The sequence below is a fragment of the Gobio gobio genome, assembly GCF_949357685.1.
Source record: "Gobio gobio genome assembly, chromosome: 13".
In the NCBI taxonomy this organism is placed as follows: Eukaryota; Metazoa; Chordata; class Actinopteri; order Cypriniformes; family Gobionidae; genus Gobio; species Gobio gobio.
The window spans coordinates 19,625,439-19,636,884 of record NC_137106.1 but is presented as its reverse complement, the minus strand read 5'-3'; the positions used below and the strand labels follow the sequence as shown (position 1 = coordinate 19,636,884).

Genomic DNA, 11,446 nt, shown 5'->3' with positions numbered 1-11,446 from the left:
CGGGCTGAAGCTGATACCCGGGCGTGGCAGGGGGGCTCAACAGCGCCCCCTATTAAAATTTGGTCTATATATCAAACACACTTGCACGTATATGTATGAAACTCGGTACACATATAGATCTCATCGGGGCGAACAACTTCCGCACTCATAGTCATAAACTTCGCCCAACAGGAAGTGAGCTATTTTGGGTTGTTCGGAAAACGCATGCTCTGGAATTTAATATACTCCTCCGAGGCAATTGTTTCAATCATTGCCAAACTCGGTCAGCATTAAGACAAGATATTCAGGATGCTAAATTGCGAGCAGATTTTTGATATCTCAATCGGTTTGGCCGTGGCGAAGCAACGAATTTATGGCGAGAAAAGGGAAACAGGAAGTGTGTTATAACTTGTGCAAACATTGACTGATTTGGATGAAACTTCAGCTGTGTGTTTGTTGTAGGAAGCCGATCGCAAGGATATGACGTTTGTGAGTCAAAGTTATAGCGCCACCAACTGGCAGCAGGAAGTGTGTCACTTTTTTAAAAAAATGCTTTAAATCACTGTCTTATTTTGACCCGATTGACTTCAAACTTCATCAGTATAATGTGAAAACATGGCAGATATAGACATATGAATGGATTTCTGAAATTTCCAATACTGTTGCCATGGCAACGTGTCAAAGTTTAATAATGTCTTTGGCTGTTTTTGAGACTCTTAGCATGCTTGAAATTGCATGAAACTTAACACACACATCAGAGATGTTAGTCAGTACACATGGGCAAAGCCTCAGAAACAGGTGGGGATGAGGGGCTCTATAGCGCCACCTTTTGACAAAAGTGAAGGGCTTCGTTTCATCTACAATCACCAAACTCAGTATATATATTGACCTCATCGAGCCGGACAACTTTCTAATTTACAGTCATTAGCTCCGACCAACAGGAAGTCAGATATTTTGGTTTGAACGTGAATATTGGTATAATTCAGGCTCTGAGTTTTTACGTTCTCCTCGTAGGCGATTTATTCAATCTCCACCAAACTCGGTCAACATGAAACAAAGATACGGAAGATGCTAAAATGCGAACGGATTTTGTATATCTCAAACGGTGTTGCCATGCCGAGGGATTAAATAAGGACAAAAAAGGGGAATGTGTGCTGCCCTTCCCTCAATGAACACACGATGGCAGCATTGTCTTAGCTTTGAAGCAGGATAAAAAAAAACCTTGTTTCTCTCTCTCTCTCTCTCTCTCTCTGTGTGTGTGTGTGTGTGTGTGTGTGTGTGTGTGTGTGTGTGTGTGTGTGTGTGTGTGCTTCTGTGATTTCTAAGGACATACATTTTTAGACATTTCATGTGTCCCCGTACATATATTTGTCTCTTCGAGCCGGACAACTTTCTAATTTAACTAATCTAATTTAACTAATTTAAAACTTTCTAATTTTAAATAAAAATGTCATGTGCTGTGTTTGCCAAGATCACGTATGATGCATATGCAGGGTATATGCAGGAATCCTGAAGTAAATTTTAATACCTTTTTAAGACTTTTTTAAGACCTTCTCAAAATATTTAAAGACCTCATCGGCGATGAGAACTACTGTTGAGCAATAAAATAAAAATATATAATCATAAGCTATAACAAAAATATATATTAAATTAGGTGAGTGGATAGTTAAAAAAAATTGCAATTACAAAAAGTAATTCTTGAAAAAACATCTCTGGACTAATTTTATAAAATCTAAAAATGTTAATGAAAAGGTACAAATTACTTTGTGTTCTTATTAAATACATTTATAAAAAAACAATTTATATTTAATTTATATATGAATGTAAATAATTATATGGAAGACCTCATCGGCGATGAGAACTACTGTTGAGCAATAAAATAAAAATATATAATCATAAGCTATAACAAAAATATATATTAAATTAGGTGAGTGGATAGTTAAAAAAAATTGCAATTACAAAAAGTAATTCTTGAAAAAACATCTCTGGACTAATTTTATAAAATCTAAAAATGTTAATGAAAAGGTACAAATTACTTTGTGTTCTTATTAAATACATTTATAAAAAAACAATTTATATTTAATTTATATATGAATGTAAATAATTATATGGGCCTATACAAATAATATAACATTTCAAGATTTATAGTTTATTGTAAACGTAATGTGCAGGTCTGTAAAGGGGCAACAAATATATGATAGATACGTGAGAACAAGATTTTTTAAAATCATCTTTAAGTGCACAAAACTATGAAAATATATGAAAGCGTGGCACAATGCGCTTATGCGCATCCCGGGTGCAGAATGATGCGCTTAAAGCAACATGGAGTCAGAGGGCGCAGTGCAGCGCGAGTGCACATTAAAAAGTTCACAACATAAAGAGATGATGAGCGTTGAGCGCACAAATCCTAGTCTACTATGTATATCGGTCGGTTTCTTCACAGTTTTAAATTCCGGTTATTGTGCGTGTGATGCCTTGTGTTGTCACCCGGGTAGGGAGCACAACATCGTTCAGAAACCGCTAGATAAACTCCAGGAAGATAAATTATTTTATCTGTATATCAAGTATTATAACGGGAATATATCATCTTGGAGTGAGCTTTACTGAGCAGCTGACTGACTGTAACCAAACACGACGCGCAGTTTGAATGCTGAACGGAGAATGATGGACAGCTACAGCGGAGGAAAGACATTCAGCTATGGAATGGCTTTAGATGACTTTGTACTAGCAAATCATAAAATACTAATAAAGATTGCTGAAAGATCATGTGACAATATATATTTCTGATGATTATTTAATTACCACGACATGCCTAATCTGAGCAAGGGACTGCCTGTCTTGAGTTTTGTCGACAGACGGAGGTGGCACGAAATGTGACGGATGCGGCCGCTATGCAGGAAAAACCATAGAAAAACCCTGCGGTCATTGTTTAAACTCATCCTACTCCAACCAGGAGTCCGCAAATTTACATTTCCCATTTCGGAGTCTGTTTCGCAACGTGTGGAGGGCGACACATCACCTAACTGCGCATTTCGCAAAATACGTGACATCACCCATAGACGGTGTGCGCGCCCGAGCTGATCTCACTGACATATCACTATTCAGACAGGACTAGTTTTCTAAATTATATTTGAGTTACAATTCTCATCACCCAACATCTGTGATTTCAAATATATTCAAAATAATGTTTTCAGAGATTGAAGTAAAAAAAACTTTCTCCCACCATTTAGATTTTATTTCTTTTTGTTGTTAAAATCTTGTGAATCTTGTTCAATGTGCAGATTGCCTCTCTCTCAGTCCTTCCCCTCCCCCCTCACTCTCAGGCTCACCCTGGGTGTGTGTGTGTGTGGGGTCTCTCTCTCACCCTGTGAGTGAGTTTGTGTGTGTGCCTTTCTCTCTTGATGTTGATAATTTACCCCTTTCATATCATAGACTATCACAAATAACTATCACTTGTGAATAAGTAAAAAAAGAACTATACAAATACCTTGAATTAAATACTGGCCTTCTGGACTTATAACATTTTGAGCAGGAAAAGATAACTTTTCACATATTTGAAAGAGATCTATTTCATCCCATGACATTAAAAATCATCTACATTTAAATGACATCATGGGTGTGGCTTGTGGTGATATTGGCACAAGCTGCTGCGGTAAATGTGACATATTCGAGCGATTTAAAAAAATTATCCTGTTTAAATGCATATTGCCTGCCGTGCACAGTTAAGCTGATGCCACCGGGGTGGCGGTGCCACCGGCTTGAGCCCGTCATCGCTGCTCGCAGCTTTAATTCATATTAAAACCACAACACAAAAAATATTACAGGTTCCTTAAAAATAAAGCTTTATAATTTATTGCAATTATATAGTTGTAAATTAATTGTGTTGTTTTCAGTATTTTAAATATATTTGGTTGGGTTTGTTATTGTCTTTGCACATTTTGAAGTATGTACGTTTCACTTCCGGGACAAAATACATGGCAGTTGTCCCTAGAAAGTAGCTAATACTAACAAAATGGGCAAAACTCATTAAAGTACTTTGGTACCACTTTATATTAGGTGGCCTTAACTACTATGAACTTACATAAAAAAAATAAGTACAATGTACTTACTGTGTTCATATTGTATTGCAAAACACTTGATATTGAGGTGGGATATGGGTAAAGTTAGGGACAGGTTTGGTGGTATGAGTTTAAGGGTAGCTTTAGGTGGAAGGGAAGTGTTAACAGTGTAATTATAAATGTAACTACAGAAATTAATTACAGATGTAATTACATGCAGGTAATTTTTTAAATGTAAGTACAAAGTAAAAACATGAATGTACACAATAAGTGCATTGTATGAAATTATTCATTTAAAGGTGCCCTAGAATGAAAAATTGAATTAACCTTGGCATAGTTGAATAACAAGAGTTCAGTACATGGAAATCACATACAGTGAGTCTCAAACACCATTGCGTCCTCCTTCATATGTAAATCTCGTTTGTGAAAAACACCACAGAAAAATAGGCGAATCTCAACATAACACAGACTATTACGCAACAGTCGGGATCATTAATATGTATGCCTCCAACATTTGCATGTGCCAGCACATGTTCAAGCACAAGCGGAACTGCACAGCTGAATCATCGTGAGTTCTGCAGGTATAGTGAAGAAACAAGCGTCATGCGAGGATAGAGAAAAATGGCAGATCATGGAAATAAATGTTATGTTCCAGGCTGTGCAGGGGACGTGAGGACTTTTCATACCCTTCCCACAGAACAAAACTGTCAACAGGCATGGTTGATGTTTATCTATAACCGGATACCGCAACAATTTAATTCAAAGTTGTTCGTTTGCTTGGCGCATTTCACCACAGACAGTTTTTCTAACCTGGGACAATATCAAACAGGCTTCGCTCAGCGTCTGATACTGAAGAAGGGGCAATTCAAACTATATTCCCGCGAGCAGTAAGTAGTGCTTTTATCCACTTATTGACTGTCTAAACAACTTCTGATTAAATTGAAAGTTTCTTAATGAGACAACATTAACGATAATATCCCCTGTGTTGTCTAGATCCAACGCAAGATGCTAGTACAGTAACAATAGGAAACTCCAAGTAGCATACATAACAGTATGACAAATGTCAAAGGTTAAAATTATTTCCTGCCAGTGTTGTCATATAAATGTACAAAATACAACCGTTGATACATATGGCAATCCCTTTTGTCGGATAGAATTATAATTTAGCCTATATTTCATCATCAACACGTAACTCAGGAGCTAACTACATTAGTTTAGATGCTTATAGCTCACTCGATCCTTCTAACTAACGTCACTTTCTCCACCACTTAAGTTGAAACGATAGTCATTTGACAAGGCATCTAGTCTATTTGTTACAAAAAAAACCTTTACTGTACTGTACAAACAACATATTTACGCGCTACCCAGTTCGCTGTTAAGAGTTTGTGACGCAAAGTGAAGAAGCTATCATTGTAAAATCATACGGTGACAAATTACAATGATTAAAGGGGTGGTAAAACACATTCTTTTGAAGGCTTAACTGTGTTTGTGGGGTGCACTGTAACATGTGTTCATGCTTCGTTTAAAAAAAAATTGCCTTATTTTTCATATATTTGTCCTTTATTCTACACTGCTCTGTCCCTCCTTGTAAAACGGTCTGATGCTTTCCGGGTTGTATGAAGCCAGTCCCTCAAAAATACGCGATGGGCTCTGATTGGTTAGCTGGCCCAGTGTGTTGTGATTCGCTAACCGCAGTGCACGTTTGTCGGAAACGTCACGCACCTTACCTTTACCGGAGGCTGTGCTTTGGTCAGTATTAGAAACAACGGCGTCAATAAAACCATATGAGCCCGAATCAGACCCAGAACATTTGAGTGAAGATGATCGAGCAGAACCTGTTCAGTAGGGTTGGGAATCGTGAGAAATTTTCCGGTTCCGGTTCCGGTTCCGCCTAACGATTCCGGTTCCGATTCCGGTTCCATTAAAATTATTAAACAAATAGTGGTAAAGGAAAAAGGCACAATACGCAACTCAAACAATCCATTTTGTGTTTATTACTTGCTCTAAAATTTATTTACAAGTTGGCAATGTCAAAAAAGTCCTGTACTGTACATATATTACAGTATTAATTAAGCTATTCTTGCAACACATTTTTTTTCAAATGAACACCTCTGAAATTGTCTTATTACATTTTATCTCTCTGTCTCTGAATAAAACCAAGTTATAAATTATATTTATTAGTTATATTTATTAATTAGTTATATATTAATTTAATAGTAATTCAGTTATTCAGTGAACTTGTAAATAATAAATTGCAATTCAGCATTACAAAGGTAATTGTGCCTAAACGCTTACCTAAACCATGGTGACTCAACGGTTGACAAATATATATATATATATTTGTCAACCGTTGAGTCACCATGGTTTAGGTAAGCGTTTAGGCACAATTACCTTTGTAATGCTGAATTGCAATTTATTATTTACAAGTTCATATATATATATATATATATATATATATATATATATATATATATATATATATATATATATATATATATATATATATATATATATATATATATATATATATATATATATATATATATATATATATATATATATATATATATATATAGGCCTTTCACTATAAATCTGGTATAAGCCCTGAGGCACTCTGTGCTGTAGCAAATGTTTTGTCAAATTGCTAGTGCTAGTTCTCTTCGCTATGCTGGTGGTCAACGAGAAAATATCTGACGCAAAACCGTAAATGTGTAGCGCGAGGGCTTTCAGTGCTGAACTGCGTTGCCCTCCTGGAAGCGGCAGGCAACGTAATTAATATTCATGATGAGGTGAGCCAGGGTTGCCAGGTTTTCACAACAAAACCCGCACAATTGCACAATCGTTTCAACCCGCGGACATGAAACACAGCCCGCGGCAACAGTGGAAAACGGGAAAGCGGGAAAATCACGGAGTTGGCAACACTGGCTGTCACTCGCTATGAAAGGATACGCTTCCAGCGCTTCGCACACACATTGCACCAGAACCGTTTTCGGAACCGAAACTTAGGAATTTCGCGCGGTTCTGGTATTTTTCAAAAATCAGTTTCGGTTCTGCATAAGAACCGGTTCTCGGTTCCCAACCCTACTGTTCAGTCCTCGAGAGTAAAGACTGCGGATCTATAATCGCTACTGAATGGCACTTTAACTTTTGTATTTTTAGAACGATTATAGCCAAATATCTGTCGCAAGAACTAACCCAAAACGAACACTAAGCACTGGCTTTAACTAGTAAGTTAGCCAAATCACACACAGAACCATGTTTAGCATGCCTGTAGATAAACAATACATAAAAGCTCTAATCAAAGAATCATTTACACTAATGCCAGGTTCGCTGTTGAGATTTTAAAGATAGTGTTTGTAACGTTAGGTGTTCGTCGGATAACGTTAAGTATGAATGAGCATTTAACAGACTGGTTTGCAGAACAGCGCTGTCATCTGTTTACTTCCTTGCTACAACCTATTACAGGCAAACACATCGATGAAATATAAATCAGACTTACAGGTTGTGGCCCGTAAACAGCTTCTGTTTGTAAATCCAGCTTTCAGGACAAGCCATTGTGCATATCCTGTATTGAACTCGCAAAATTTGTGGAAGTTGTCCTCCGTGAAATGTGCAGCACACGCGTCGTGCATCCACGCACTGGCAGTGTTTTTTTCACGCAGCTGACGTTGTGCAAATCCGGCATTGAAATCGCGAAGACGGTGGATGTTTTCCTCCGTGAGATGTTCTGCAGGGAGCCCCGCGCGCGCCTGTTCCCCGCTGTCTCATACATACGTGCAACATGTTGTATGTTAAACGCTCTGCAACGCACCCCCGTCCCAAGGAAGGCTAAACAGAGCAAGTACCCCAGACCTGCAATCCGGATGAAAATAACAGCGTTTCCTTGGCATCGCGGCAACAACACTCCAGCCTAACTATACCACAACAGCGCCGCGATACAAAATGGCCTCACCCTCCCTTATTTAATATTCTCGGAGGAGGGGTTTATGTAAATATTGAGCCTGGTGATGTCACCAACCCTGGAGGAATGTGTGTAGTCGCCTACTGGCCGTTTGCTGTAGTTCTTAGAAACTGATTTCTTTAAAAGCAAATATCTCCCTTTGCTTTAAACTTTGAACGTTGTAACTTTGCAGATGTTGTTTATGCTCAAGCAGCAACATTACACGCCAGCTAAAGTTAGAATAGTGAAATCGTGGTTTACCACCCCTTTAAAATATTTTCACAATGCTAAAAACAAAGTTGTGACCGCTGACGTTATGCGTTAACGTGTGAAGTTAATGTTATATGCTAGTTCACATGCATATGTTCACATGTTCACACAGGCTGAAGTTATAGTTCTGACGTTACGTTTTGCAGGTTCTTACTGATAATAAAGACTAAACTTACCACTCAGAAGCGTCCATTTCCAATCTCAAAACAATTGGTTGTTCCTCAAAATCTGCATCTTCGTTAGAAACAGGATCAAACAAGGTTGGATGCATAATCTCGCCATTTTCATGACGGACAGTATAGATGTGTTTCAGTCACTAAAGCCACTGAAATTAGCCGCGCATTGAAACAGCCAATCAGAGCAGAACTCTCCATTAATATTCATGACCCTTAAAAATAAGGCAAAAACAGACCATTGCATTCTAGGGACAATTTCTAGTGTTGTAAATGGACCTGTAAAACCGTATCTAGACCATTTTTGCACTTAAATAAGTCACATACCCTCTATGTAGATATCAGAGGACAATTTAAAATATTGTTTCAACTCATTCTAGGGCACCTTTAAATGTTAGTACATAGTAGTTAAGGTCACCTAATATAAAGTGGGTCCAGTAATTTTATTCTAAAAATACAAAAGCCATTATATTAGGGATTAATTTTTAGTTAGTTAAAATAATTTATTATAAGTTTTTATTTTATTTGTTATTTAATTTATATATTAATTTAAATTGAAATACCGTAAAACTTCAAATAATAGCTGAGTCCCAAATAGACGCCTGTCTCTTTTAAACGCCTGGTGTGACGACAGGTTCGGGTAAATAAAGGCCGGTCTCAAATAGACGCCGGGTCTGTTTTTTAGTATCGGGCTGTATTTGATCTTCTCAAACCCGTCAGATCGTCTGTTCTATGTTTTGATTAAATTTCACGTGACAGACGGAACCGTTCATGAACGACTCATCACTATGGCAACATAACAAAGAGGTTAACGAACTTTCAGTCTTCAGTTTTTCTTAATTCTCTCAATACCACCATGGAGAAAAGTATAATTTGACATTTAAGCTGACAGTTGTCGAATTTCAAGCGTGGGTAAAGCTGGATACGGAGCGGCTGAACAATTAATGCTTGCACGCAGACGTGCGCGTGTGTTTGTGTGTGCGAGGGAGAAGGAGGAGATATATTTCATTAACTTCGGGATGTTATCCTTAGGTATGTGGCCTGACAGTAGCTTCTGATGGAAGCGGGGGGGACGTCGCCATTTTCGCAGGGGATTAACGTTATAAACGTTTCTTCCTTTCGTTTGCTTATAATTAAGTCTATTATAACTATTCACATCCTTTACTGTGGTAAAGTACAATAAAAAACTGTGGGACGAATAACTTACCTTTTTACTTCAAACTTTATTTAACGCAGTTTGTTCTTGTTATTAAACTTGGTAATGCGCGTCAAGTTTGGTTTATTTGAATAGCGCATTTCACACACACGCCGCGGTGATTTTAGTTTCGTTTTCTCTGGCTGTGAATAATCAAACATTGCCTAAATGTCTTGACCTTGTGGAAGATAAAATCCGCTCTTCAGACCTTTTACAACAAGTGTTGCCTTGCAACATTAGGAGAAAACACAAAGATATATTTGAAAGGTGTCTATCCAGCTAGTAGTCTACGTCTTTGCGGGGAAATAGTATGAATCAAATATTTTTCTAACTAATATTTAATTTTCTTATATTCTTTAGGTAACCATTATTTACTGAAAATCGTTTAAATGTTGAATAGGCTGTGTTGTTTCACTGACGGAAGTGCTAAAATAAACACGCATGCTTTGGATGTTTCAGCCTCAAATGATTTCAGAATGTAGGCTATATATATCTGGCATAGACTACAGTATTTAAAATAGCATATATGCATTAGTTACATTCTCAAATTAATTTACAGAGCAATCCCTGCTAAGTTTTTAGTTTAACTATAACTATAGAAGAGGATTAGTGTGCGTCGCACTCACAACAGACTCGCAAGGGGGGCGTGGCATCACGATGATATCGTCCATCGGCACAACCCTAATTTCTTACATTAAATGATTTGTTAAACACATTCGAATTAATTATAAATAAAACGTAATATAATGTGGTAACCTCCTACCGTCATGCTTGAACATCTCAACACTAAATTAAAGGCCTGTCTCTTATAGACGCCTGTTTCAAATACAAGCCGGTGCAGTTCGGTGATTTGGGTAAATAGAAGCCCGGGCTATTATTTGAAGTTTTACGGTAGTTCAAATTAGTTTGTGGTTGAGAATGTGATACTTACATCTTCAGACTCTCGTAGCAGTTCTGTGTCTTCTACTTGAACTACAGCATCTGCACCACATGGGATAGGAGCACCTGTCGTCACCCTCATCACTTGGCCTGGCATAACTGTGAGAGTGGGCTACACACAGAAAAAGACCCTTTACCACTGTATCAAAAAAACAAAAAACATACAAGTGTACGGCTGTGGTGTGAAAGCAAAACACTGATGTTTTGTCCTTCTGATAATGGGTTAAATTTATTCACATAAAATAACATTTACACACATATACAGTGCACTGAATGGACGTCAGCCATGATGAGCACTGAAGTGCTGGCCTGTACTCTGCTGCACATATCCCATGGGGATCTCCCCTTCTCTCTGTGTGTGTGTGTGTGTGTGTGTAATGCACTCATTAAACACGCTCACTGATTCTGAGTTTTCTTGCCATCTGAGCACATAAGCCTCCTGCAGACACAAGGTGCCAGTGCAAAGGCAGGCATTTCCAGTGTATGTGTAAGGAAACTCAGCATGTTTTCATGGCACAACAGTGTAAGAAGACTAGTTTAACTAACTAGTTGGTGTTAGCTTAAATCACCTGCTCCCCAGCCTGAGACTCTCCGATGATGAAGCGATCCCCAGGGCCATCAGCAGCTGAAAAACAGTAAAAAGAGTAACTCTGAGTTTCAGAAGGTTTACAGGTTTGGTGAATGAGATTCTAATGGTAATAAGGTTAAGAATAAGGTTGTTATATTGTATTAACTTTAATATGATAAAGCATTAAGGGTAAAAGGGAGATAATCATAAGTATTCATGCAGGTGCCAATTCGGGCCCGTTCCAAAAGGTGGCGGACCGTAAAGTCGGCCCTTTCAACTTGGTCAACTTGTTCTTGAACTGCAAACATCATATGTGTGAAAGGA

General features: G+C 37.9%; 1 protein-coding gene across 11 annotated transcripts in view; it reads right to left on the bottom strand.

Annotated features, from left to right (window-relative positions):
• Positions 1 to 11,446, bottom strand: part of gphna (gephyrin a) — a 148,269-nt gene that overhangs the window by 36,606 nt on the left and 100,217 nt on the right. For all 11 annotated transcript variants that reach the window (XM_079833154.1, XM_079833162.1, XM_079833159.1 and 8 more), the window contains 2 exons: positions 11,124 to 11,179; positions 10,547 to 10,666 (listed from right to left, as the gene is read on the bottom strand). In XM_079833154.1, the coding sequence (XP_079689280.1) occupies positions 10,547 to 10,666; positions 11,124 to 11,179 (176 nt within the window). The remainder of the gene's footprint in view (positions 1 to 10,546; positions 10,667 to 11,123; positions 11,180 to 11,446) is intronic.